The following is a 25,395-nucleotide window of genomic DNA, read 5'->3' on the forward strand; positions in this document are numbered from 1 at the left end:
GATTTTTTTTCGAAACATTTCAATGCAACATTTTTTAATCCGATTTTGTCTGGTTAAGTTAAATGAACGAATGCTTGGAATAATGTCCTATAGTTGTGTAACCTAATGGAATATCAAGATTTTACTTTTGAATGCAACACCCGCACGACCAATTTTTCATTTACTCCTAATGCTCTAATGCTAATAAAAGAATGATTTTGTAATAATACGTTCACTCGATTTTAATGCTGTACTTTATCCGAATATTTAAATCGAGGGGTAACTCACTTCTAGATTAAATGGATTAAATGGATTAAATGGTATTAAATGGATTTAATGGATTAAATGGAATAAAAATTGGATTAAATGGATTAAATACGAAAAAACTTCATTTTACAAAATACTGTAAAAGTCTTAAAAATTGTTGATTTTGATCGAACCACGTACTACAACTCATACTACAATGTTAAAAAGCGAAAAAAATCCACTTTTAGTAGTTTTTGGTGTAAAGTGGATTAAATGGATTAAATGGATTAAATGGATTAAATGGATTAAATAAATTTAATACCATTTTTAACAAAAAAAAATTTCCTTTACCTCACGAGTACTTAAACGAGCTGGTGATCGTGCAAATCTATTTTTCGCAATTACTTTACAAATTTTTCAGGTGGGTAGCCTAATTATTTCGGTAAAACTAAAAATTTTTTTTTGGATTAAATGGATTAAATGGATTAAATGGATTAAATGGATTTAATGGATTAAATGGATTAAATGGAAGTGGGTCACCCCTCGATTTAAATTCGAAATTTCAATGATCTAGCTAGTACCATCGAATAACTTATATTGACATCCACCGTATTTGAAACTAGGCTCAATCCATAGAATTTCATTTTTCTTATAATTCACTAATATGCCGTGTTCGTTTTTGGCAATGAACTGTTCACCTGTGGATTTGATATACCAGTAAAAGGTTCAAATCTCTTTAATAATTTCCATGCATGCAATTTCGTTCCAAACAGTTTCTTCAAAAAAAAAATACTTTCAGCATCCTCACCACCTTTTATTGTAGCAAGGGCGACATCACTAACATGAACTACTCAACCGATTTTCAAACAAAATTTTCCCTTGAAAGCTAGAGTTGTTTCTGATTTTTTGAGACATAAATAAATTCCATCTGATGCCTGATGGTCGTATGGTCGAAAAACCGAAGGTGTTCGAGAACTCTTTAAGGCAAAACCCATTTTTTCTGACAATAATCCTTGTTATTATAGATTATTACTCAATAAAGAATGCTTGATTAATGAATATGGTAGTTCCTTTAGTAATGATGCCCTCTGTATGATCGAATATCCAACCTGTCTCTCACTCTGTAGATTTAGAGAATTTTCATGAAAACTGTCAACAGTTCTTTAAGCTTAGTTCTAGGACAAGCTTAGTGAAGCAACATTACAGACGAGTTACAAGCGATTTAATAATTAAATCTCTTACTTCGGTTTGCTTAAAACGTAGCTTGACGTTTGATAACTAAAATTCTGCTATGTATAAGACATCACTAGCTAAATTACTAAGCTGTTGTATTGCTTTATTTTGTAATTAAAAATCAAGCACTAGGTAGACACCATCGCTTATTTTTGTCATTACTGTCGACAGCACATGACTAGGTGTTTAGAATGTAGTTAAATGCAAAAAGGGGATGTGTCACATTAGCGAATTATAAGATAAATGAAATGTCCATTGATTTAGCTCCGTTTCGTATGTTTTACGATGATTGTGTTTTGATTTACCAAAAAATCTTCTATTTACATTCGTCAGCCTATTTTTGAAACTGAGATAAATTCAATGAAATTTAATTTTTCTTATAAGTTGCTAATGAACCATGTCCCATTTCTGCATTTAACTCTTAAATTTAAAGTTGATATTTGAGTGGAACTCGGAAAAATACCGATGAAGAATTTTCAATGCTTCCAACTAAATTCTCTCACAAACCACAGCGATTTAATTGAAGAAACTCACAATAGTTAAACCGCCAAATGCCAAATTCTATAGATATGTGAACAAAAAACGACCTATCCGCATCACAATGAATGGAAATGCTAAAAACCAGTAAAATTTTCCGAAAAGATAAATATTTAATTTAGCGTTGTTCGTTTAATTACCAAGCATAATGCATAAATTGCCTTTTATTTTCATTTCATTTAAGCTCTGCAACACTGACTTATTTTCACACTCTTGAGTTCATACATAATATTACATTACATTCTTCCATTTAACAATTTACTAGTACCATATAGGTGCTACGACAACATAATGTGTAGTACAACAAGAATAGGTAAACATTATAAAAGGTACAACAAACATTATGAAGCCAAAAACCTATTCCATCCCCATAAATCGACAAGGCATACATATTTCTCTACCCCATCTCTCTTTTCTCTTCGCAATGTGTGTTTGTTATTCCCTTGACTGTAAGTCAGGGTCTAATAGCCGTAAATGAGTGTCCGTTAACTGTTCGAAATAAGGATCTTTCAGGAAATGCTTGTAACTGTAGATTGCGTGAGTTTGGTCCGATCTACTCAAATTGGTTTCAATCAAATAGCAATTGAATTCTACGAGTTAAGTTCGTAATTGAGCTCATTCGGTTGAGTAGTTCCGGATTGGTGTGAAGACATGTCTGTGTGTGAGGACAGGCCGCTGAATGCTTGTAAACACTCTAGATCGCGTAATTTTGGTCCAATTTACTTTAAACTGGTTTCAATCGAATCGCAAATGAATTCTGCGGCCCACGTTCGTAAATGAGTTCATTCGGCCGAGTACGTCCGGATTCATGATTGACATGTCTGTGTGTGAGAGCAGACCGTTGAATACTCGTACACACTCTAGACCGCTTAAATTTGGTCTGATTTTCTTGAAATTGGTTTCAATCAAATCACAATTAAATTCTACAGGTTAAGTTCGTAAATGAACTTATTTGGCCGAGTAGATTCGGATTGGTAGTATGACATGTCTGTGTGTGTGCGCACACCGTTGAATGTCTATTTTGTCAATAAAACAAAGCTAGGAATATGCTAAAACTTTATGAAGCTATGCAGTTAAAACACAAAGTCACATAATACTTCCCTCATAAATCTGTCGTGCAAACCCAATAATCTAATATCAGTCAAGGGACCTACCCGCCAAAGACAGGGACCTAGTATTATGGAATATGTATAACACACAGAGAATGGATATATGTGTGTGCAAACTGCTAAACCGCATAAATTGCTGTTGCGGTAAAGCTCAAAGGATTTAGGTGAGCTTTCAACAAATAAACGTCACCTTTTATACTCCATATATGGGTGGAAAGTAAAGTATTTTGTTGGAAAAGTGGAGTTTTAATGCATTTAAAAAGGAAAATTTATTTTTCGATTCTGGTGTCGTAAATTTTAAAATCAATATGGTAATGTGGCTGATTGTAAATTCTTGTTGGTTTTTTTTATTTATTTATTTATGTGTATATATAGGTTGAAAATGAAAATGCCACCCTTCTCAATAAGAACGACAACGACATCGAACGAGAAAAAAAAATATTTCTATTTAAGAATTAACATGCGGTATGTTGTGATTATACAGAAAAATGATTTTTATTTATTAGTTTTGAAATTGGATTTTTTTCCTTCTTTCCTCTCTTTCTCAATCATCGCCTCATTTTTCGGAAAAGTTTTTATTTTAAGACGAAAATCGAATTCAGTCAGAAATTAAATGTATTTTTCAATAAAAAAAAAATGTTCTCAGTTTTGTGCTGCTATATCTTGCTGTATATGGAGAGATTTGACGGAAGTACAATATCGACGGATATTCATTTAATTTATGGAATAAATCATTTCTTTTCTGCCAAAATTTTTGATAACATTGACGATAGGGATTTTTTGTGGGTATACGGAAAAACGGTATGACACTATGAATTGAATTTTAAATTAATTCCATTATAAAACATGCGGTGGGAAGCTGCGGGGAGATGCGGGAAATCAGAAACAAAACTACATTTTTTTATTTTTTTTTCTATATAAAATCGCTTGATAAGATTTTTGTTTAGACAATTAAGTCGTAAAACTTTACTATTGCATCGAAAAATAGGTCAGCATCCTCTTAAATTTTTTGTGTAACAATAACTTATTAACCGTACGAAGAAACACCTTTGGATTTTTGGCTAAAACATGAAGAATCGATTTTTTTAACTGTGAAAATTCTATGTCTCCAGTTTCGTGGCTGATCACAATGTGAATGTGAGATACTCTCAGAGTTCTACAACAACCAAATACAAAGTATACAGTACAAGGTTCCAAAAATAACCAAATAAAATTGTACCAAGTCATACAAATCGAAACACTCCGATCCGAAACATGTTTCGAAGACTCTGCAGAATTCTGCGAATCTTGGAGACAGTGATACCGTACATCAAATGCAATGGAAGCGAAGGGAAAATGAATTTTGCCTGGTTTATGGTCCTCATAGACAGAGAACCTCGGCATTGCACGATATTTGTTTCTAAATTTGGTCACCCATGTCAAAAATGGACTAAAATATCAGTCGACACTGTCCAGAATCTGGAAATAATCTGCAATTCTGGAAAAATTGGTCACTTACATCAAACGCAATGGAGGCGAAACGAAATTTAATTTTGTCTGGTTTATGGTATACGTAGACAGAGGACCTGGGCATTGCACGATATTTATTCCAAAACAGGGTCACCCATATCAAAAATAAGTCGAAATATTAGTTTGAAATCAGTCGATACCGTGCAATATTGCACGGTAACGACGGTTTATCTACCCAGTTTTCACGCTATTTTTGATATGGGTGACCCTGTTTTGGAATAAATATCGTGCAATGCCCAGGTCCTCTGTCTACGTATACCATAAACCTTCTGGACATAGAATTTTCACAGTTAAAAAAATCGATTCTTCATGTTTTAGCCAAAAATCCAAAGGTGTTTCTTCGTACGGTTAATAAGTTATTGTTACACAAAAAATTTAAGAGGATGCTGACCTATTTTTCGATGCAATAGTAAAGTTTTACGACTCAATTGTCTAAACAAAAATCTTATCAAGCGATTTTATATAGAAAAAAAAAATAAAAAAATGTAAATAAAAAATGTAGTTTTGTTTCTGATTTCCCGCATCTCCCGGGAAACGATACCCATGTAGCATAATTTCAAAAGTGTCAAAAATTTTATTTTTTCTGTATTTATGTTACATGGAAGAGGGACGAACAGATGTCCTGTTCGACTCTAACAGAATTTCTTTTCTTAAGAAAAGGAGCATTGAGGTGATCTGCTCGACCTTATTAAGAGGAACATAGAGTTGTTCTGCTCGACCCTAGGGAATTTATCTTTTACAAAGTACGAAGAGGAACTTAAAGGTGTTCTATTCAACTGAACTGTTTAAAAATAAGTGGGATCAACAATAGCGACAAAAATAAACGATTGGCTCAGATTGAAAAAAACCTCTAACGAAATTTTTAGTAAAGCTAATGAAGTACGAGATTTGGTGTCTTACACAAAGCTATAGAACAGGATAGGATGGAATGGATAGTGAAAGCAATCTTACCGTGTTACCTAAGCGCCAATGAGCCTGTTGTGCATTCCCATATTTTTGAGAGAACGTTTCCTTGAGGGATACTTTGGAAAACGTACCTACCGAAGCGATAACCACTTTCAAAAAAAATCATAGCCGCTTGTGCGCCTAGAGTGGAGAAGAGATGATAGAATCCATTTGAGGATTCATAAATACAGGTACTGTCTTTGTTTTCTTTGTGATTCACGATTTGGGCTTTATCCACGTTTATAACTCACAAAACACCTACGTCAAATTTCAACCATTTCCCGCCACTCCTTCTGATAACCTCCAGAACGTGTTACAAAATTACACTCCAATTTATTTTGATCTGTTCTACATCGTTCTACATAAGAAGACATAAAAACGATGAGAATTTTATTACTTATGGCAATGTCAAAACAAATCTTCGCACCATAAATTACAACTTACAAACTGGAATCCATAAAAAGATCCAGTTAGAGAAATAAAAAACTTTTTTTTTTCTGTTGTCTTCTACTTGCTACACTGTACCAGATATAATCTGTTTGCTGTGTGTCGTATTTATAATAATTCTCATTGAATTCTTCCCCCGGTCGTTCAGTGTATAGCACTGCTATTATGGAATATCTAATAATAAAAAAAAATAAAAACGGGAAAATATACCAAAAGCTCTTCGTAACGACTTTCTTATATTTAATATCTCTTTTGTACGAACGATGCTTGAACTTTTTACATTTTGTTTGCTTTGCTGTTCCTTAATTTTATTTTTGCTTGTAAACAAAAGTGATAAAAACACAGTTTTCCGTCACTTTGTGTTATACGTTCCTGTTCTATATCCGCACAGCGAACAACCACTCCAGTTAATTAAAATGTAATATAATGCAGAAGTCTGTTCGGTGGCAAAATGTAAAACCTCTAATGCATTTGTAAAATAATAATTTTAAAATATATTATTATGGAATAAGCGAAAACTTGTTCGACGATAGTAGTCGTATTATGCCAGCGCAAACATATTTGTGCAATTATTCAAATAAGGTACCGAGTACACTGTGTGTATACGTACTAACGTACTTGTACAACATTATATTGTTGAACATACGTACGCGAATCTACGTACATATGTTCGTACCTTTGTGTTCTTCAAACTTTAAAAGATATTGTTGATTAGAGATCCGGTGTATGCACCATGTACATGTATGTTCGTGTGGGTGCAAGGATGAGAGGATTACTCTTTTTTATATTAAATTTGAATTGAAATCCCGTATTGAGATACTAAATACCCACTAAAACCACCCACTAACTACCGCCACACTATTTAATCCTGAACTTCTATGTTTTCGAAACTTAGAATGAAAATTTTCCTCGTAAACTTAAGAAAATGTTAAATCACGTCCCGAGCAAAATTAGTGAAATATCGGTGTATCAAGAGGAACGTTATGCAGAATGTAGAATCCAATTACTTAATGAGATATCGTGTTATTTAGTCGAACGGCGTTGTTCTAAGGAAGCAGAGTGTGTGGTGTGAACGTGTGGTGCCGGTGCGTCAATGTTGTTTGTCTGTTGCAAATGAAAATGTTTGTGAATTTTATGAGCAGGATAAGTCGATGCAGCATGTTGAGATTTTCCTCATAATCGATTGAAATGGTTTGGAAAACTTAGTAATTTTCACAATTTTCCTAGAATTTTTCCAAAAAACATTTTTTTGGGAAAATATAGAAAGAACTGCAAATGTAGGAAAAGTTTATAAAAAAAAATTCGTAACAAATTTTCATACAATAGTTATTCGTTTAACGAAGGAAAAAAATTTGCAAATTTCAAAAAATCGAGGTCGGAAAACCAGAGCAAAGTGTCAGTTCATGTAAGAAACATTTTTCGCCCCACGGAAGAGAAAGTACAAAATCTCTGGTCTGAATTTTCATCAGACATTATGACAACAAAATGTCATTTCTCAGAAAAAATATGATTTGTCACATCCCACAGACAAATTAGTTATTTGTTCACCAAGGGAAACATTTGGAAATTATATTCATTTAAGTCACACGAGAAGGAGTTATTTGTTCAACTTGTGAAGAAAATTTGGAAATTGCATTTCGACGTTGTTCTTCATGTAATTTCAAAAAATACAATTTTCAACCTATTTTCCGAAGTAAATACAACGTTTTTCACAACAAAGGCTTCCGAAGTTTCAAAGAAAATTGAAATTTTCTCAACTGCCTGCGTTGTAAACGGAGTAAACGGAAATTAAAATAAGAGCGATGTTTGCATCCAGAGCGAAGCGAGGGCAGCAATTTCATTCAAGTTGTAATTTACTATTTCCTATTTATAACATTTTTCATGTGTGCGAGGTGTGATTTACCAATTTGCTCCACCGAAAACATCGATTCGCTATACCATTTTTGGTAAAAAGAATGAGAGAAGTTAGATAAAGGGCTGAACTTTTCTTACTAATGTATTCGGCCGATTGTCATGAAAACGTCATTTTCTCATAGTGGGGAAAATAAGGTACATATGAAATAGTTATTTATACAACCGAGTGATAAATGCTTTTTTAGGCACTCGATGTGAGGATTGTCACTCGAGGCTGTAGGCCAAGTGTGACAATACACATCGTGTGCATAAAAAAGCATTTATCATCGAGTTGTATACAACGTTTTTCGTTTTTCTGCCGCAGCTGTATTTTCTCTATGGGGCGCTACAGCTGTGGCAGCTATTGTAGATTACCTGGAGACAAAGTTACCTGCAACAGCTGAGTTTTTCGAAACTTTTTTGTCAGTGTAGGCAGAGCTCATCGTTCACAGCTGTAGTTGAGGGGCAGAAAATTCTTAAAAATAAAAGGAAAATCCTTCAAAACCGTATAAAAATGTTGATTGCTTTGAAGTGGACGAAAAAAATCCTTGAAAATCAAAGAAAGTCCAAGGAAACGCTTGAAAATCAATGTAAAATCCTTTGAGGATGGTCTGATAGATTACACTCAAAAACACTATAAGGACACCCCTTGGCTGTCGTCATTGTTATTAACTGATGGCTAGTCATTTCTGGCTGACCACAATTTTGAAGACACACCAATTCCGTTTTCCAAATAATTAAACCTTAAAAAATCAAGATGATCAGACAGCCTTGGTAAACTACAGCTAATTATCATCAAAGTTCAAGTTCACGCCCAACTTCTAAGAAATAAAAACTCCAATTGAATCCCCCTAAATCATTTATTTCTGCCTCCAGAATTGACATTAACCACTCGGGCTCGATATCCAATTTCCTTCCTTCAACCACCGAAATAAAAAAGCACATAACAATCAGTATACCCTCACATTTTCATCCCAGACAGCTAATTACAACGACAGAAAAAAAATTATTTATTCTCAACACCAAACCTAAACTATTTTCCCTTTAACATTTTTGCTTCATTTATATTACCTTTATATTGCACGGTAATACAACGATAAAATACTAACAAAATCCCAGTCACGTCCACTTTACGTCTCCATCATATATTACTTTTGTGTGTGCTCGTCCTTCCTTTAATCTTTTCCTTTTCGACACATAATAAATATTTTGTGTTGATTTGCCCCAAGCCCAGCATGTGTGTGATGTTCCACATTGCTACAATATCATATGTATGTACGTATCGTTGCAAACTACTGCTAACATACTGTAACAGAGACTCCGTCTTAACTTAACTAAAAACACCCCGAAAATCGGGACTCATCCCACACACAAATAACATAATAGACAATTGTAACAAGAACCACACTCATATACGATTTTCGCACATTCTTAGTGGCAAAGAAACAAAACGGTATGTTGTTAAATGTGGTCTGGAGTGTGAATACAATACGTTTATGGCATTTCCTGTCTCAGATCTTTGAACAAAATTTCGGTTGAGAGGGTCGAATGTTGTGATGTATTCGTTAAGATGAATGTTGTGATAGAAAACATAGTTGTTTTATGACCCGCATAAAGAGCAGGAAATATAATCATGATTTTAGATGGAACGGGATGTATGTGCTATGTCAGTATGAACGATCTCCAATGTAATCAACTGAAAATTAGATTTTTTTTGTGGTTATTATAGGTCGCCTGTCGCTTTTGCAACTTATTTTCGGTACTCGATAATGAGATTACTATTCAGTCTTTGTATGGTTATTGATTCAGACTTACATAGATCTATCTATTTGTACCTTATTACTCATTGGGAGCCAATAAACTAATTGATTAATAAGCGCAGAACAATATAATCAGCTAAAAATTCTTCAAGGTTCACTAGGCCATGAATTGAAGACCATCACATTTGGGACTTAATTTTCAAAGACTTCTATATTCTAAAATATGTGATATCGAATACCAGTGCGTATTTCTTTCTATTACTAAGTTTGCTATACATTGTACCGTTCCTATTGCTTCGACATTAAAATTTTGTAACCAACCAAAGCACAAATAGTTTTGTTTAATCTGGTCATAATACTCATCGATCGATTACTGGTTGAGGTTTTAAATAGTTACTTTTCTAACTAGTGTTAAAGTATCACGACTTTGTCGCGTATTCTTTTATAAAACATAGCTAACGCCGACCCGTACGAAACACCTATTCGTATCAAAAGCCTTTAATGTGAAACTCTTCATTTCTCTTACTTCATTTTCTTCTCTGCTTAAAAACTATTCTTCCTTTCAAATCACTTACATTATCCACTCTTTGCCTTGTTATCATATACAATTAAATTTCCGGAGGCAATATAGACAGCCCCGTACGAAGTCAAATTTCATAAATTCCTATTTAAACAGCTATATACCGCTATATTTACCTATATTTCACTGTAAATAAACATTTCACTGAGGAATATGCTATTATATAGCTCTGTATGCCTGTATATAGCTCAATATAGCTGTATATAGGTATATATAGATGTCCATATATGGAATCCCTGAAACCCCTCACACTTAACACATTATTTCCATGTTAACAGAAACTCTCTAAGCATCATTTTTCCCACTTTATATCGTTTTACTAAAATCCAATATGGCCGCCGGCAGCCATTTTGTTAGGAGACCGGAAATAGTACCGACGCTTTACATTCGTTAATACCTTTCAAACAAAAAAAATTCATGAAATTCGGTCAAAATTTACTCGAGATATTGTCAAAATACACCACGTTCACTGTACTTCCGAGTAGCCAGATAAGAGCTCACTCCAAGAGACCTAGCTCACGCTCCGGAGAACATAATTTCATAAATTTTATTTCCCTGATTGGTACGGTCAATACCTATCTAATAAAGCTAAAACAGACGAAATATGTTCAAATGTGGCCGACCTACAAGCAAAAACTGCTTGCCGCCCTGTGCCTGTTCCACACCAAGGGGTCTAACTCACGAGTCGGTCATCCGATTTCCATAAACTTTTTTTTTGTCGATCGGTATTGTAAATACCTTTTATTTGACGTATCACTTACAAGTTTAACGTTTAAATGTCCGGAGATATCTTCGAAAAACCGTAAAGCACTTATTGGGCCACAGCTCGGGAGGGGTCGATCCAAAATCACTCATCTTCGAACTTAGCCTGTCTTTTGACATTACCAAATGGGAAAAAAAAAAAGAATTTTCAAAATCGGATGCGTTTTACTCAAGTTATCGTGCAGACGGACAGACGGACAGACAGACGGACATTTTTATTCGCGAATTTGGCATCTCTAGACAACCACAATAGGTTTCCCCTTACTCAGGGAGTCCAATTCGACGTGTTACAAACGTATGCGTAAACCTATAAGACCCCAGTACTTCGTACGGGTCTAAAAAACCGCTGTTCTGTACATGTTACATACGGCTGTCATCTGATAATCTGTTATCGACCGATGAGGTCTTACATAGCAAAAGACATGTTCAAAACAAATGAAGTAAAAGAATTCTGAAATAAGTCTCTCAAAAACTTCGATCAAATGAAGTAATAGATCATATATCCCAACCATAAAAATACGATCTATAAATGAATATGTTCGGAACTTGACAGTAGAGTTCCGATTAAATTCAGAACTTGTCTTGTCAGGTAGTAAAACTGTAAATATGCTTGCCGTCTGTGACAGATTAACGAACTATCTTTTCCAGAACTCGACTCCAGCTCGTGCTGGAGACCTCTCATTGGCTAAAAAAGCCTTTTAGCATACGTTAGAAAACTAACTATTGAGAGACAACTTAGAAGTGGAAACAAATCTTACAGCCGTACCGATAGAACTGTTCCTTGAAATTGTTTCGTTGTAGGTTGAATATTCATCATATCAATTCAGTCAGTAAAAAAATAGAACGTTAAACAAGAGGTCTTACTATGGCCAATCGGTGGTCGAACACTTAAGGATCCAAAGGATTAAATCAAAGGTGAATTTTAATTATTTGAGGTGACCGAAGTGAAACACTCAAAAGAATGCTGTCGAAAAGAGTCAAAGCCCGCATACAATGTAACTGTTCGTTTTGATTCTTTTCAAAACATTTCTGAAATTTCTCTGGAATTTCGCCATTGTCCGAAGCTCAAATTATCAAAATTTCTAAGATGCCCGAACTTAGCCTAGAATTCCACATACACTTATGTGCGTATGTACAAGGTACATGCATGGTATGTACGAGGTACATGCATGGTATGTACGAGGTACATGCATGGTATGTACGAGGTAAAATATACCTGGTACATGCAACTATGTCATCTGTTATCGACAGCAATGACAAAAATAAGAGTTGAGCTCATGAAAATTATGTATTAGACAAAATAAAATGTTGAAGCTAATGAAGTACAAGATTTTCAATCTCTCTGAACAGAAGAGAAGGTATTAGGTTGGGTGAAAATTTAGGAAAATATTTGGAAATGTTTTCCCAAGAATATACCCTGGGTTAGGTTAGGGCTGTTCCGAGCTTTAATCGTTACATAAACATGTTATTTGTATTGCGGACTTATAATTATCATTTAAGAGAACAAGAAGTTGGTAATCATTTCGAAAATGATTTCTGGCGTTTATAAGCAATCTTATATGAAATTGAACTTTTTTTTATTTCGAAACAGAGAGTTTTATTCATTTAAATTACTCTACTGTTTGCTGTGTGCATGAAACATTTTTAAAGTTGTAAAAAGGTTTCGAGAATCACACTGAATGTAAAATGGAATTAATTTTGTATCTTCTCTGCTGGGGCAGAATGCAAAAAAGCAAAACGGTAAAGTAGCACACACACACACACACACAAAAGAGCAAGCGAAAATAATACAAATTTATTCGTAATAGCACGAAAAAGTAATTTAACAGAACATAATTTTTCACTAATTACCAACCGAAAAATAAAAAAGCGATTGTCTGCACTCTGAAAATCCCAAAGAATTTATGAATAGCAGAGCTTAAAAAAGTGAAAACTTTTTTTTTGTTGCTACTTCTCCCATTTGGTGCTGAATTTAACTTGAAAATGGAACAGTTAAAACATTCTCCTCGTAAACAACACATAACACACAGAATCCATGCAGAATTGTTAAACCATTGAAATGCCTTTTTTCATCCTATCCATTCATCGCTCGTGTCTTTACTTTCAACACTTTTTTCTCTCTAGATTTATATCTCCACACACACAACATACACAACACTCCATCCATAAATCATAACATGCACAATGCATAGCCATTGCTTTCGCGGATTTTTACTTCATAAATATGATTATGTTATAATCCCACCGGTGTGAATTACATTTTATTTCGTGTTGAAAAGCAACCTAATATAAAAAAAGGTGTACGTATGAACGGAAACAAATGGAATATCATCGGTGGTGTGCACAGTGGAATGAACATGTATACAGAGATTTTATGGTACTGTACGTGTGGGTATAGGTATGCCCTGTAATAAGAAGGGAGTCGGGAAGATAATTAAAGATTTTTTTTTTTTGTATAAATAAAATATTTCTTCATTGAAAATTACAAAGTGAAATGTAATTAAAAAAATATCCCAGGATTAAGCATAAAGCATTTTTTTTATGGGTTAAGTGGGATTATATACCTTTGTGAATGCAAAAATACAAAATAGTTTTGAATGAGTTCGTTTGCCGAATAGCACCAGAGATTGCATGAATATATTAAATCAACACTCTTGTGTAGTGTATCTGGATGTGAATTTTCTTCATCTTGTTACCTCCATTTATCATTTACCATTTTTGCAATTCAGAATTTATATAACAGAGTCAGTGTGTTAGTGGAACCTCCAATTGAAAAGAAAAACTTTCATTTCGCTTATCAGTTCCGCCAATGCTGTGGATTCCGCATCAATTAGTTGGCGTTTCGGAGGGATTCGATGTGACGCTGGAGTGTTTTAGCGAAGCGCATCCGACATCATTAAATTACTGGACGAAGGGTGATGGCCAAATGATACATGTATCGCAGAAATACAGGTGAGAATTTGAAAGGATTTTTCAACATTTTAAGTTTGATAATGAGGAGGTTGGATGGGGTTGGGGTATATAATAACATTGATGTAAAGATTGTTCATTGAAATGCAGACTGGTTAAGTACAAATTAATTCAATTGCAACCATCTAATTACATACTCAACAGAAACACTAATAATAGTTTGCCTAAACAACCCACGCGAGGTGAGGGACTTGATCATTATTAACACGTAGGGGATAATCCTCGAGCAGGCACTTTAGGCACACCGGAAAGTGCTAAGGGGGTCGGGGAATGCCTCCAAATAAATTTCTAAAAGTCAAAAGTCAAATTTTTGATTTTTAAAAATTTATTTGGAGGTATTCCTCGACTCCCTTAGCAATTTTCGGTGTGCCTTAAGTTGACAAGTCACAATAACAGGCAATGTGTTAATTTGTCGCACTGTTGTAGGATATTTTCAACGCACTTCAAGCAAAAGTGATCATAGTGGTCAGCTGCAGAAATTACTCTATTTTACATGAAAATATTTTTACAGTGTTTTACAGTTATGTGACACACTGTCAAGTTTCAGAACCTTCACTTATGCTTGAAGAGCGTTGATATTTTACAATGCAAAGGGTAAGCTGAGAAACCAACATCTACCGCCATCTATGATATAATAGGAAAATTCTTGAAAATTGTTGAGTTTGAGCTTTACCAAGTATTTCGAAAATTTCGTTGCATGAAAATCCTCGAAAGTCTTAATTCGAGAATTTCCCGGAATTTCCGTAAATCAATTTCACGAAAATAGGCCCTGATTGAAGCGAAACCAGTGAAATTGAATACCGTTTCACTCATTACATGACGTAAACCCATTTAATCAGCTTTCATTACAAATCTGACAATCGGATCGGTTTAAATCGTTTTGAACTCACTCAATTTCGTTGAATCGTTGAAATGTATTTTTCAGTTCACTTTTTCATCGAATCGTTCACTTAAAATTCAAATTTTAGGCACACTTATGGCGTGAATAGGAAACCTCGGTTGGCCTGTAGAGGCGCCACATTTGTTTAGTACTTCATTTTTTTCGCTCTGTTTTCAGGTGATATAACTTCACTCTAGTAAAATATTTATGAAATGGCATGGCCGTGAAGTTGGCTTACAAAAAAATGTTGAGCTGACATAAGTAATTTTATAGCAAAAGGTACTATAACTGTTCTAGAATTATACAAAAATCTATTACGTTTGATCTTTAATTTCCAAAGAGCATTTCCCTATTACGTCATTGTGTTGTTAGAAGCTGACTTCCCCAAATTTTGACAGAAATCAATTATGGATCTCACTGCTTTCATAGTTCACAATTTCTAAAATTAACAATGCTATAGGTGTAGACTGACCCTTTTTATCTAAAGCTGCCGTCTTAGAATTCCAAATTATTTGGAATTTTTTTTTGAAAGTGACCAATTTTCAGAGGGCTCGAGCTATCTAAATCTTCAATGTGTAAATTGTATGTAAAATGAATAAGGTATGTTTGAAGTTCACGGTTCATTTATTAGTTGATGTTTCCTAAATAAATATTACTTCCAAGCTCGACGAATCTGTATACATTGCCAATTCTTCAGTCTATAATTTCATGTCTTTGAAACTAACTCGAAAATTTAAACTTGTCGGTTATCCTTTCATTAAATGTAATCCACACTACACCATTTCCAGGGAAGAGTCCAGTATCGGTATTCCATCATATAAAACACATATGAAGCTTACAATATTCAGTGTATCAATGGCAGATTACGGAATGTACAAGGTAAGTCTAATTATGGTATTGACTGACTCAAGCAGTAATTTTAAATTGAAATGTTTCTCAAACAAATTGTTTTTGTAAACCATTTTTTCGATTTGTATTCTCTCTGTCAATTTAGTGCGTTGCTAAAAATCCACGCGGTGAAACTGACGGCACCATTCGACTATACGGTAAGTCTTTTTTATTTCCTCAATCAATTAAAGTACATAGGGTGAGCGTACCAATTCACGGAAAAGAATAAGCCATCGGACACCTATTGTTCTCTCATTCACAAAAAACTGTTATGATTGAAAGAACAATAGGTATCTGTGCCCACGGACTCATTATTGTCCGAGGATTGGTACGCTTACCCGTAATTAGCTGTATGTATCTGTTCTACCTCACACAATAATCAATTTACATCTGCGGCAAGCTTATTTTCATTAGATTGATTCTTGAAAATTACCGAAATTCACGAATTGAGAATTTCGAGAATTTTCAAGTAATGAAATTCTAAAATTCAAGAAATTTTACTAAATAAAATTTATGAAAATCCTGAAATGCTTTAAAGGTGTCGAAAATTTACAAAATCTATGTGAGCAACGCACTTCAAGCAAAAGTGCTATTTATGACAGCTGTCAAATAGAGTACTTTTTGTATGAAATTTTATCCTCACTCTTTTGACAGTGTAAAATTTTGTATGGATCACTGTCAAGTTTCAGTACCCTATTTAGAGTACCACTTTTGTTTGAAGTGCGTTGATGTGAGCTTTGTCCTCGTACATTTTTAATGACGGCAAACTGCTCACTATTCTTTTCTTCTGTCATTTACACACTTGTCTAGTAAATGACGTTGTACACTATCATCTGCTATCGACAATGACGAAAGAATTGACCGATGTACTCTGGTTAATGTTATGTTATATAGAAATCCATCAATTGAAACAAATGAAGTAAAAGATTTTATGGAAATTTGTTGCATTTCGCTACTTCTTCTCATACAATGTTGACATGCAAATAGCTTAAAATCAGTTTTACAAACACAATGGTCTTTTAGGCTACGTTTTTCTTCTAAATGTCAACATCTAATTTATAATGATTTATTAATAATATTCATTTTAATGGTAGTGTAAAAATATGAAGGTACATGTTGCACTATAGTATACTACTCGATTGTTTTATTCTACTAAGTGTTTTGTTAGACGCTTGTCACTTCTGCCAGATTAAATTTTGCACAATGCAGGCGAGAAAATAGTTATTCGAATATACAATTTCCATTTTTTTCCGACATATAAAACAACGTTTTCCACAACAAAGGCTTACGAAATTTGAATATTTCGTCTTTTACTTGCTACCCGTGTTATGGTCTAGGAATATATTTTCTTTTGGCCATAAACACATAGGGAACAAGAACACTTATTCGAGAGTCCAGGGCTTATTATTGAGAATTTTTGAGAATTTTTAAGAATTTTTTAAGAATTTTTGAGAGTTTTTAAAGAATTTTTTAAGAATTTTTGAGAATTTTAAGAATTTTGTAAGAATTTTGAGAAATTTTAGAATTTTTTTAGAATTTTAAGAAATTTAAGAACAGAAATTCCCAATAATAAGACCTGTTCGAGAGTTAGAAACTTGATTTCAACACGCGTGGTTCAGCCTCGTTCCAGATTCACGTGTCCGTTGAATCTCTACAAGATAAAAAGCCACCAAAAGTTATACAGGTTTTCGTCGACAGTATCTCGTTCTAAGTTTCGAATTATTGATTGAAGAATCCAGTGTAGATTCAAGTCGTTCTTGTTCCCTATGTGTTTCGAAATATTCAAAGACTTGTGACAACACTCTCGAAATGCAATTTCCAATTTATTTCCACGCAGGTGTATCACTTCTTCTACCTCGTTTGTTTCAAGTATCACTTAAAGTTTGACAACAAATCTACTATTTCATTAGTTTTCCTACACGTGAACTTGCTCTTGTAAACTTTCGTAACTCGTTCAACTGAAAGTGTACTGCTGTCTCGTGTAACGGACCAGTTGAAACGATTGAAGATGGTTAGACCACGTTAACCTCTGACCGCCACTGGTTCCGGAGGTCGAAACAGCATTTTTTCTCCACTTTCGCTTCACGCGATCCATGGGAAAGGGAAGAGTAATTATGCTCTGTTTGTTTGTTTTGGTGATTGTTCTGCATATTAGATAACGCCACCCCTGGAATTAGTCTGGCTTCCAGGTAAAATAAAGTTTTGTACCATTGGTCGATTACAAAGAGTAGATAACAGATGACTAGCCTTCTCAGGACAGGTTTAAATGTTAATTTCATTTGATGGGTCTTCTTGATACAATCCTACGTGCCGATTTTCTCAACAAATAAACGCACCGAATCATGTAGACCGTCTCCCGAAATCTGAAAATTTCATTCAAAAATATATTCAGGACGTCAAGTTTATTGAAAACATCCATAAAAGTCGGGGTCCATTAATTCATAATAAATTTCTCCTTTTGCCATTTATATATTCACTTCAAAACGCAAGATAAATTATTACACGTGTTTCTGGTGATTTTAATTAATTTTCCAGCAATTTTACGTAATAAATAATGGGCCACATTAACTTTCGGTGTACCCGCTTACAATAATTTAATGCCCATCAAAACGCCGAAAAATCAATGTGGACTGGTATACGCGAAAAAGCGCGTACTATACATAATGAAAGTTTTAATTATGCCACAAATTCCATAACTAATTTATAATTTAAAGTTAATCCCTCTGAAAAGTAACAGCTTTTAAAATTGATGACATACCATTTAAGATGACGACGACGAAGGAGCGTAACCTTTCTTTTTTTCCTTTCATCTTTGTAATCCATAAACAATGCATAAAACTTCCTTAAAAAATCATATTTCTTGCGTCAAAAAATATATATTTTCCGTTTTAAACATCTTTTCTGAATATGAAGCTGTTATAATAACAAAAGCAAAATTATCCCTGGAAGTCATAAATCAAATTATTTTCGTCGTCGTTTTCTTTTTCGTTTTTTTTTATTTCCTTCTCATAACTTTACAATATTGGCGACGAGAGGAAAAAAAATTATTATGACAAAAAAACGGAACGGTGAGCGATGAATGTGTTGCAGGGCATTTTCCCATCTCTCTAAGACTTAAAAAAAAAAAACAGATGAAAATTACGGCCACTTCCATTCACCTTATATAGCGACCTATAAATCTAAATTTTATAGGTATTACCAGCACACCGACTGAAGGCCCTTTCTTTATTAGACTTCCCCTTTGTCTTCCTTTAATGAAATGACAATGTCATTATAATTAAGTAAAAGTCGTTAAGATTACATCGTCAACGGGAATATCATCGTTGTTCTGCTATTCCGTCGACGTAGAAAGACGGTGTGTATAGGTTAAATAGTACATTGTGTAAGACATCTTGTATCTCTGAGGTTGGTGTCATCGCGTTTTGCTTAAGCTCTTCCTCCTTGCCTGCGGAATTTTAAAACATATGACATAGCGTTTTACAATGTTTAGGGGGGGGGGAGTATCAAGGGCAGTTGTCACATAATATTGTGTGTACAATGCACAATAAAGTGAATGTGTAACACGTCCCACACGGAATACAATATCGTCAAACGAAAATGGTTTACACGACTTTAGTTACCGTGTATGCCACAAAATGAAGACAAGCCATCGTTGTCGTTATAATATACAACACAGCCAATTAATAAACTGATGATAAGTGAATTAGCCATAATGTAAAGTCGTTAAAGGAAAGCTCTCAATGGAAAGTTATCGTAAATTGAATTATTGAAAATTGCGGAAATTTTACTTCAATGTCTAATGAGATTATGCGAAGGAGTGTGCATAACACTTGGTGAGGTAGACTTAAAGTCAATTTGAAAATACACGTGCAAATATATATATGTGTATACGCTGGGCGACATCACAGTCACAAGAGATGTGAGATCGAATTTATTCAATTGAATATTATTCGCAGCATCATGTAGCGTGTGTACACTGGCACATGAATTAAATTGAATAAACTCTGTACCGTGCATAGCAATGTGTGCATGCAACGGATGAGATGTTGGCTGGCAACGGGGTAATTTTCGATAATCTTCTAGTTGAAACCATTCAGCTGAACGGTTTAAGAGCAATGATTACTTTCGTTCAGGTCCAGTTCTGACGGTAATACCGAGTGATTATATGAAATGAGTTGTTCAATTAAAACTACGAAATCAAGTTTAAATTAATGATGTAAAAATGCTCAAACTGTCTGTGTTTCTTCGACGTTACAAAATATTAAGTAAGAAAATTCTAAACTTAAGTTTGGAACAGGCCAGGTCAGCCTGAATTTTACCCGAAACCTGATTGACCTGATAGAACATGATTTTGACCTGACCTGAAATCGAAATGGCCTGAAATTTGAAACTTAGTAATAAGATCAACCTGGCAGCTATGAAAATTTAACACATAATAAAAATAAAGTATTTTGATCAAGGTCTGCCTTTTCCGAGTCTTATTCTAAACAAAACCTGAATAAACCGTAAGTTTAAGGCGACAATTAGTGTAGTTTAGTGCTTCCTCTTAACTGACAGCTATAGTAAGCGTATCATCATTGAATCAATCGAATGTTCGATGGAAAATCTTCTACTTCATTTGTTTTAGCAAACATTTTCCTATATAAAGGAAAACTGGGAAGGGTTCAGCGCTTATTTTGGTCGTCGTTGTCAATAACAAAAGACACTCATTATAGAGATGAGCGGGCCGCCCGAAATACATCGGCCCGACCCGACCCGACCCGGCCCGATCGGGTTCGGGTCCGGGTTTTGAAAATTCATTCGGGCCGGGTCGGGTCGGGCTTTGAAAACAAAAATTCGGGCCGGCCCGACTTAGAAATACAAATTTAAAGTAAGCCTATAAAGCATGAAACACTAACTTATTTTATTATTTTACTTCGCGTACAGTGACCGACATCTCAAATGTCTCACTGTCATTTTTTTCAGAGAATGTCATTGTGAATTTGCAATGACACAATAAGATTCTCAGAAAAATTTGACAGAGAGACATTTGAGATGTCGGTCACTGTATAAGATTATTGCAAAGCTTTTATGCGTAGAAAATGATTTTTCATTAAATTTCTTATAGTAAAAAAAAGTCGGGTCACGTCGGGCCGATGATTTTTTCGGGTCGGGTTGGGTCGGGCCGCGAAGAGAAAAGTCTTGGGTCGGATCGGGCTCGGGTTCAAAAAATTGGATCGGGCCGGGTATTGAAAAAACGTCGGCCCGCTCATCTCTAACTCATTACTTATTTCCTATTATTTTATCACGTTTGGTTCAAGTGGCTACGAACTAGAAGCTATAAGTAGAAATTGCATTTCAACTATGATTCGCAAGAGTTTTTAATGTGCAAATTGGTGTAGTGTTCATAGAGTATGGAATCAGTACCTCTGACGAGAAATGAAATTTTTGAACGTCGCAGGACGTATTTAATTCTCTTTCAGATCGAAACAATGGTCGTGGTAGGAATTCTATGTTCTCTACAGGAAAACATTTTGGCATTTTGGGGAGGGTTTGTTGTCCCTGTGAATTCTCTTTATTTTCGATATATCGTACAATTGAGACTGACTTTGCCTCCTTCTAAATTCTTGTCAAATTGGGCCTGACTTGACATAATTTCGTATTTAAACTAAACTCAAATGTACATTTTCAGTAAGAACACAAGCAAAACATCAACTTTAAAACGAATGAGTCATCAACATCACTAGTAACCGTTTTTTGTTTATCAATTTATGCTGTGACAATATTGTGGAATTCCATAATACCAATATGTGCAATGTGCATAACAATGTTTATTTTAAATGTGTACAACATTCAACCTCAACAATATTATTGGTTTGTTTGTTCAAATTAACAAATTATTTCCAGTCACACACATATATGTACGTCCCGTAGCCGCACGGACCACAAAAATTATATGTCCAAAACATTCCTTCCAACGGATAATTGTGGCTACCGCACGGCATGTAGACACACATCAAGATAGAAAATTGATAAAAGAGACAAAACAATTTTTGAAGATTGGTTTTGTGCGGTCCGGTACTAATGTGAACGTTAATTAAATGGAGCTGTGTGGTGTGGTGTACGTACAAAGTATTGTACGGTCAACAGACTGTTTCGCTTTAAGCGTGTTTGTGTTTTGAATGCATAGACGTTTAAGATGTGAGAAAATACTCTTTCTCGTTTTTGATATTTTATGAAATTGTTAGTGCAGTACCTATTTTTCAAGTATTTAAATTCCGATAATGTTCCAAAACAATTCTGAAAATTTTCGTTTTAATTCTTCAGAGTTATTCTGAGTTGTCAAAGGGTTTCGGATTTTTCAGAGTTATTAGTAGTTGTCAGAGTTATTTGGAGTTTTTAGAGTTATTAGGATTTTTCGGAGTTGTCAGTTATTCGGAGTTGTCAGTTATTCGGAGTTGTCAGTTATTCGGAGTTGTCAGTTATTCGGAGTTGTCAGTTATTTGGAGTTGTCAGTTATTCGGAGTTGTCAGTTGTTTGGAGTTGTCAGTTGTTTGGAGTTGTCAGTTATTCGGAGTTGTCAGTTATTCGGAGTTGTCAGTTATTCGGATTTTCAAGAATTATTCTGAGTTTTTAGAATTATTGCGAGGTAAAGTTCGGAATAAGAAGCACTGATTTTTGGTGATCCAACTTCTTTTTCTGTAATTTCATTGGAGACATCTTATAATAATTTTCTCATTCTCCGTGTCTTTTTGGACTCCCTTTTCTTTGATCACATTTTTCGATATCATTTCACACCAAAGAGTAACAGAGCTGTAAAAATCGAATCAAATCAATTTTAATCTTGAGTAAATTAATTCACAATATTTTACATCATCTGTTTCAACATTCAGTTTGCACATCCAATTACACGGAGTTCTTCGCTCATTTGCGTCGTTGAAAACATATTATTTTTTCGTCTGCGAATAGACGTAAAGTAAAAACTTTTCTTACTTCGGAAGGCCTGTATACACTTGTTAATAACAAATGCCATTGTTGGATACTTTGCCTCATAAAGAAATTTTATCAGTGAGAAACTGAATCGGTTTTGTACAATATCAATCGACGTAAGAAACACCGTGTTGCAGGTCAAGAGAAATTCGAACATCTAGGTGACCACTATACTGCTTTTGTCAATTATGAAAATTAACCATTGACACATAGAAATCATTTAGTCTATTATCATCAAATCTCTTACTTCCATTCTTTAAAGTTTCACCTAATGTTTAAAAAATCTTCTACTTCATCAGTTTCAACATTTTTTGCTACATAAGAGAATACGAGAATACGAGAATTGTCGCTCTTAAAAGTCTGTTCACGCAATTTCGTATTTCGAGAAAATCAAGAGAATTTTCTTACAAACTTTTCGATTTCCTTGATTTTATCGAAATCGAGAAAATTCAGGAAAATCGAGAATATTTATTTTGTTTTCTAAAATTTTCTTCAAGAAAATTCGAGAAAGTTAAAAATTCTGGAAAATTTGAGCAAATCAAAAATCATTTTCTCAGAGTTATGATTTTGCATGACTTGAAATGGATCGGATCGGGCCTTAATAGTGATACCATCTAATAGAAACGCAAGCGATTTAAGAACGCGAAAGCGATGCTTTTAAGTGAAGTGATGTGTCTTCTCAAATATTTCCTCAAGAAAATCGTAACACCCACAAATTTCCCATTACCACTACCGTAACACTTCATAATCCATTAGCTACCCATCTAAATTTACTCCGTCATTTCGTCACCAATTATAATTTTACAGTTCCTTAGCATTCCATAGCAAATCCAGATCCATATGTTAATTTCTAATCCATAAATGAAATCAGCCCCCCTCATAAAGAAAATAAATGCTCAAAGCCATTAAAAATATCTCCAAAAACACAATGAACAACATTTACAATAATAATTCACGAAAACATAAATTATATTGCTTTAATCCCATAAAACCCGCAAGAGACAAGTAACGAGCGATTCATTTAGCATTTATACTTTTCCCTTTTATGTTAATCACAAAATTTCTACAGACAAATAAACATTATTTTCTATGCACTTTACCTTACCCTTCCTTCATCAAAGTCTCCTGTGCTGTATAATGTCTGGCTTTGCTGCTGTATTATTTCGCATATATACTCACTCGTAGAGACACACAACCCAATCGTATTGTACATATATATATCTCCGGAACACAAAGCGTTTGAGACGTGGTGTACTTTTGGCAGTCAGTCTACATAACATACTAACAGCCACCTCACCATCGTCGCGCTGTGTTCGAAAAAACCACCAAACGGCATACTTGAACAGCATTTTCGTTTTGGCTTTCACCGAAATCCTCCTTTTATATCAACTTTCATGTCGGTTATACTATAACATCTTCATACTGCCAGGGAACAGAAAATTTCATATTATTCATTTTGATACACAGAAAAATAAGAAATTTTCTTTTTCTTATGGGGAGCAGTGAAAGCAGCAGCAACAACAACAAAAAAGTATGATGCCCCTATCTCTTGGGGGTCGTCAAATGTTACAAAGATGACGGGTTGTTATACAAAGAAATAAATTATTTTTATGATTTCGGTTAGTCAAGATGAAACATTTAAAAAATTCAAAATCAAATAAATTATGTCTTGTACTTGTTAACCGTGGTATACGTGCGGTGGAATTTATGCCATTTGAATTATCTCCGCGTATAAATATTCTTCACAATTTTCTTCTCGGTCGTGTAATGTAACGAGGCACGATTGGTGTGTGCGAGTAAATAAATATGGCAAGTCAAACACCTTTTAGTCTCGCTGTTAGTTTTTTATCCGAGCAACGGAATGCCATCCGATTTTTATCTAAAATAAAAATGTCACGGCAAATATACGAGTACACTAAATTCGGATCTAACACGCTCGAAGAATAAGGCATTTTCCTATATTTTCCGACAACAGCAACAACAACACCACCAACGACGACAAAGAAACGGCGAATTATATTTTGCCCATAAATTTTGTGCGTTTCGTTTGATCGAAAATCACGATAAGTTTCTTGTTTTAATTTCAGTTTCAAACCCTCCCACAGCCATACCGGGAACGCTAACAACGGAAACTGGTTTCGATGTTTTCGGATCGAAGGGAGACGACGACGAATTGTCTTCGTCTAATTCGGTGCACATTTTAGATAAAAGTAAGTGGTGCGACACCTTGTGGGTGTAAAGAATGGATTCTAATCGGTTGTATTTTATCATTCTAGATTCAAAGTATCTATCAAATTTAAATGACATCAATAAGTCCGAACAGAAATCAAATGTGGACGCATCGAAGGGGCTCGGTTGGCCGACAGATGGTGAAGCTGGATTAGGTAAGTTTTTTTATTGCTTACCATTCTAATGTGAATATTCGCATCATTTGAAAGGTCAACATATTTGCATAAATAACAGGGCCGAAATGGTCATCTGATGAAATTGGATAAGCCCAGTTACGCCTTTTGATTTTATCCATCAAAAATCATAGATTTTACCAAAATTTCCAAAAAATTTCTACGAAATTTCCAAAAATTGCGAAAGTTCAAAAGTCGAATATTTTTATAATTTTGAACGGTTTTGGTATTTTCTGAGCTCAACCTTGCGTTTTAGCCGGTTTTCAATGTTTTTGTTTGGTTCTTG

General features: G+C 34.5%; 1 protein-coding gene across 3 annotated transcripts in view; it reads left to right on the forward strand.

Annotated features, from left to right (window-relative positions):
* The window catches only part of LOC119078469 (lachesin), a 64,442-nt gene that overhangs the window by 33,281 nt on the left and 5,766 nt on the right, over positions 1–25,395 (forward strand). For all 3 annotated transcript variants that reach the window (XM_037186023.1, XM_037186024.1, XM_037186022.1), the window contains 5 exons: positions 13,802–13,952; positions 15,639–15,729; positions 15,845–15,896; positions 24,795–24,917; positions 24,984–25,091. In XM_037186023.1, coding sequence (XP_037041918.1) covers positions 13,802–13,952; positions 15,639–15,729; positions 15,845–15,896; positions 24,795–24,917; positions 24,984–25,091 — 525 coding nt within the window. The remainder of the gene's footprint in view (positions 1–13,801; positions 13,953–15,638; positions 15,730–15,844; positions 15,897–24,794; positions 24,918–24,983; positions 25,092–25,395) is intronic.

The sequence above is a fragment of the Bradysia coprophila genome, unplaced genomic scaffold (genome assembly GCF_014529535.1).
Source record: "Bradysia coprophila strain Holo2 unplaced genomic scaffold, BU_Bcop_v1 contig_297, whole genome shotgun sequence".
NCBI lineage: Eukaryota > Metazoa > Arthropoda > Insecta > Diptera > Sciaridae > Bradysia > Bradysia coprophila.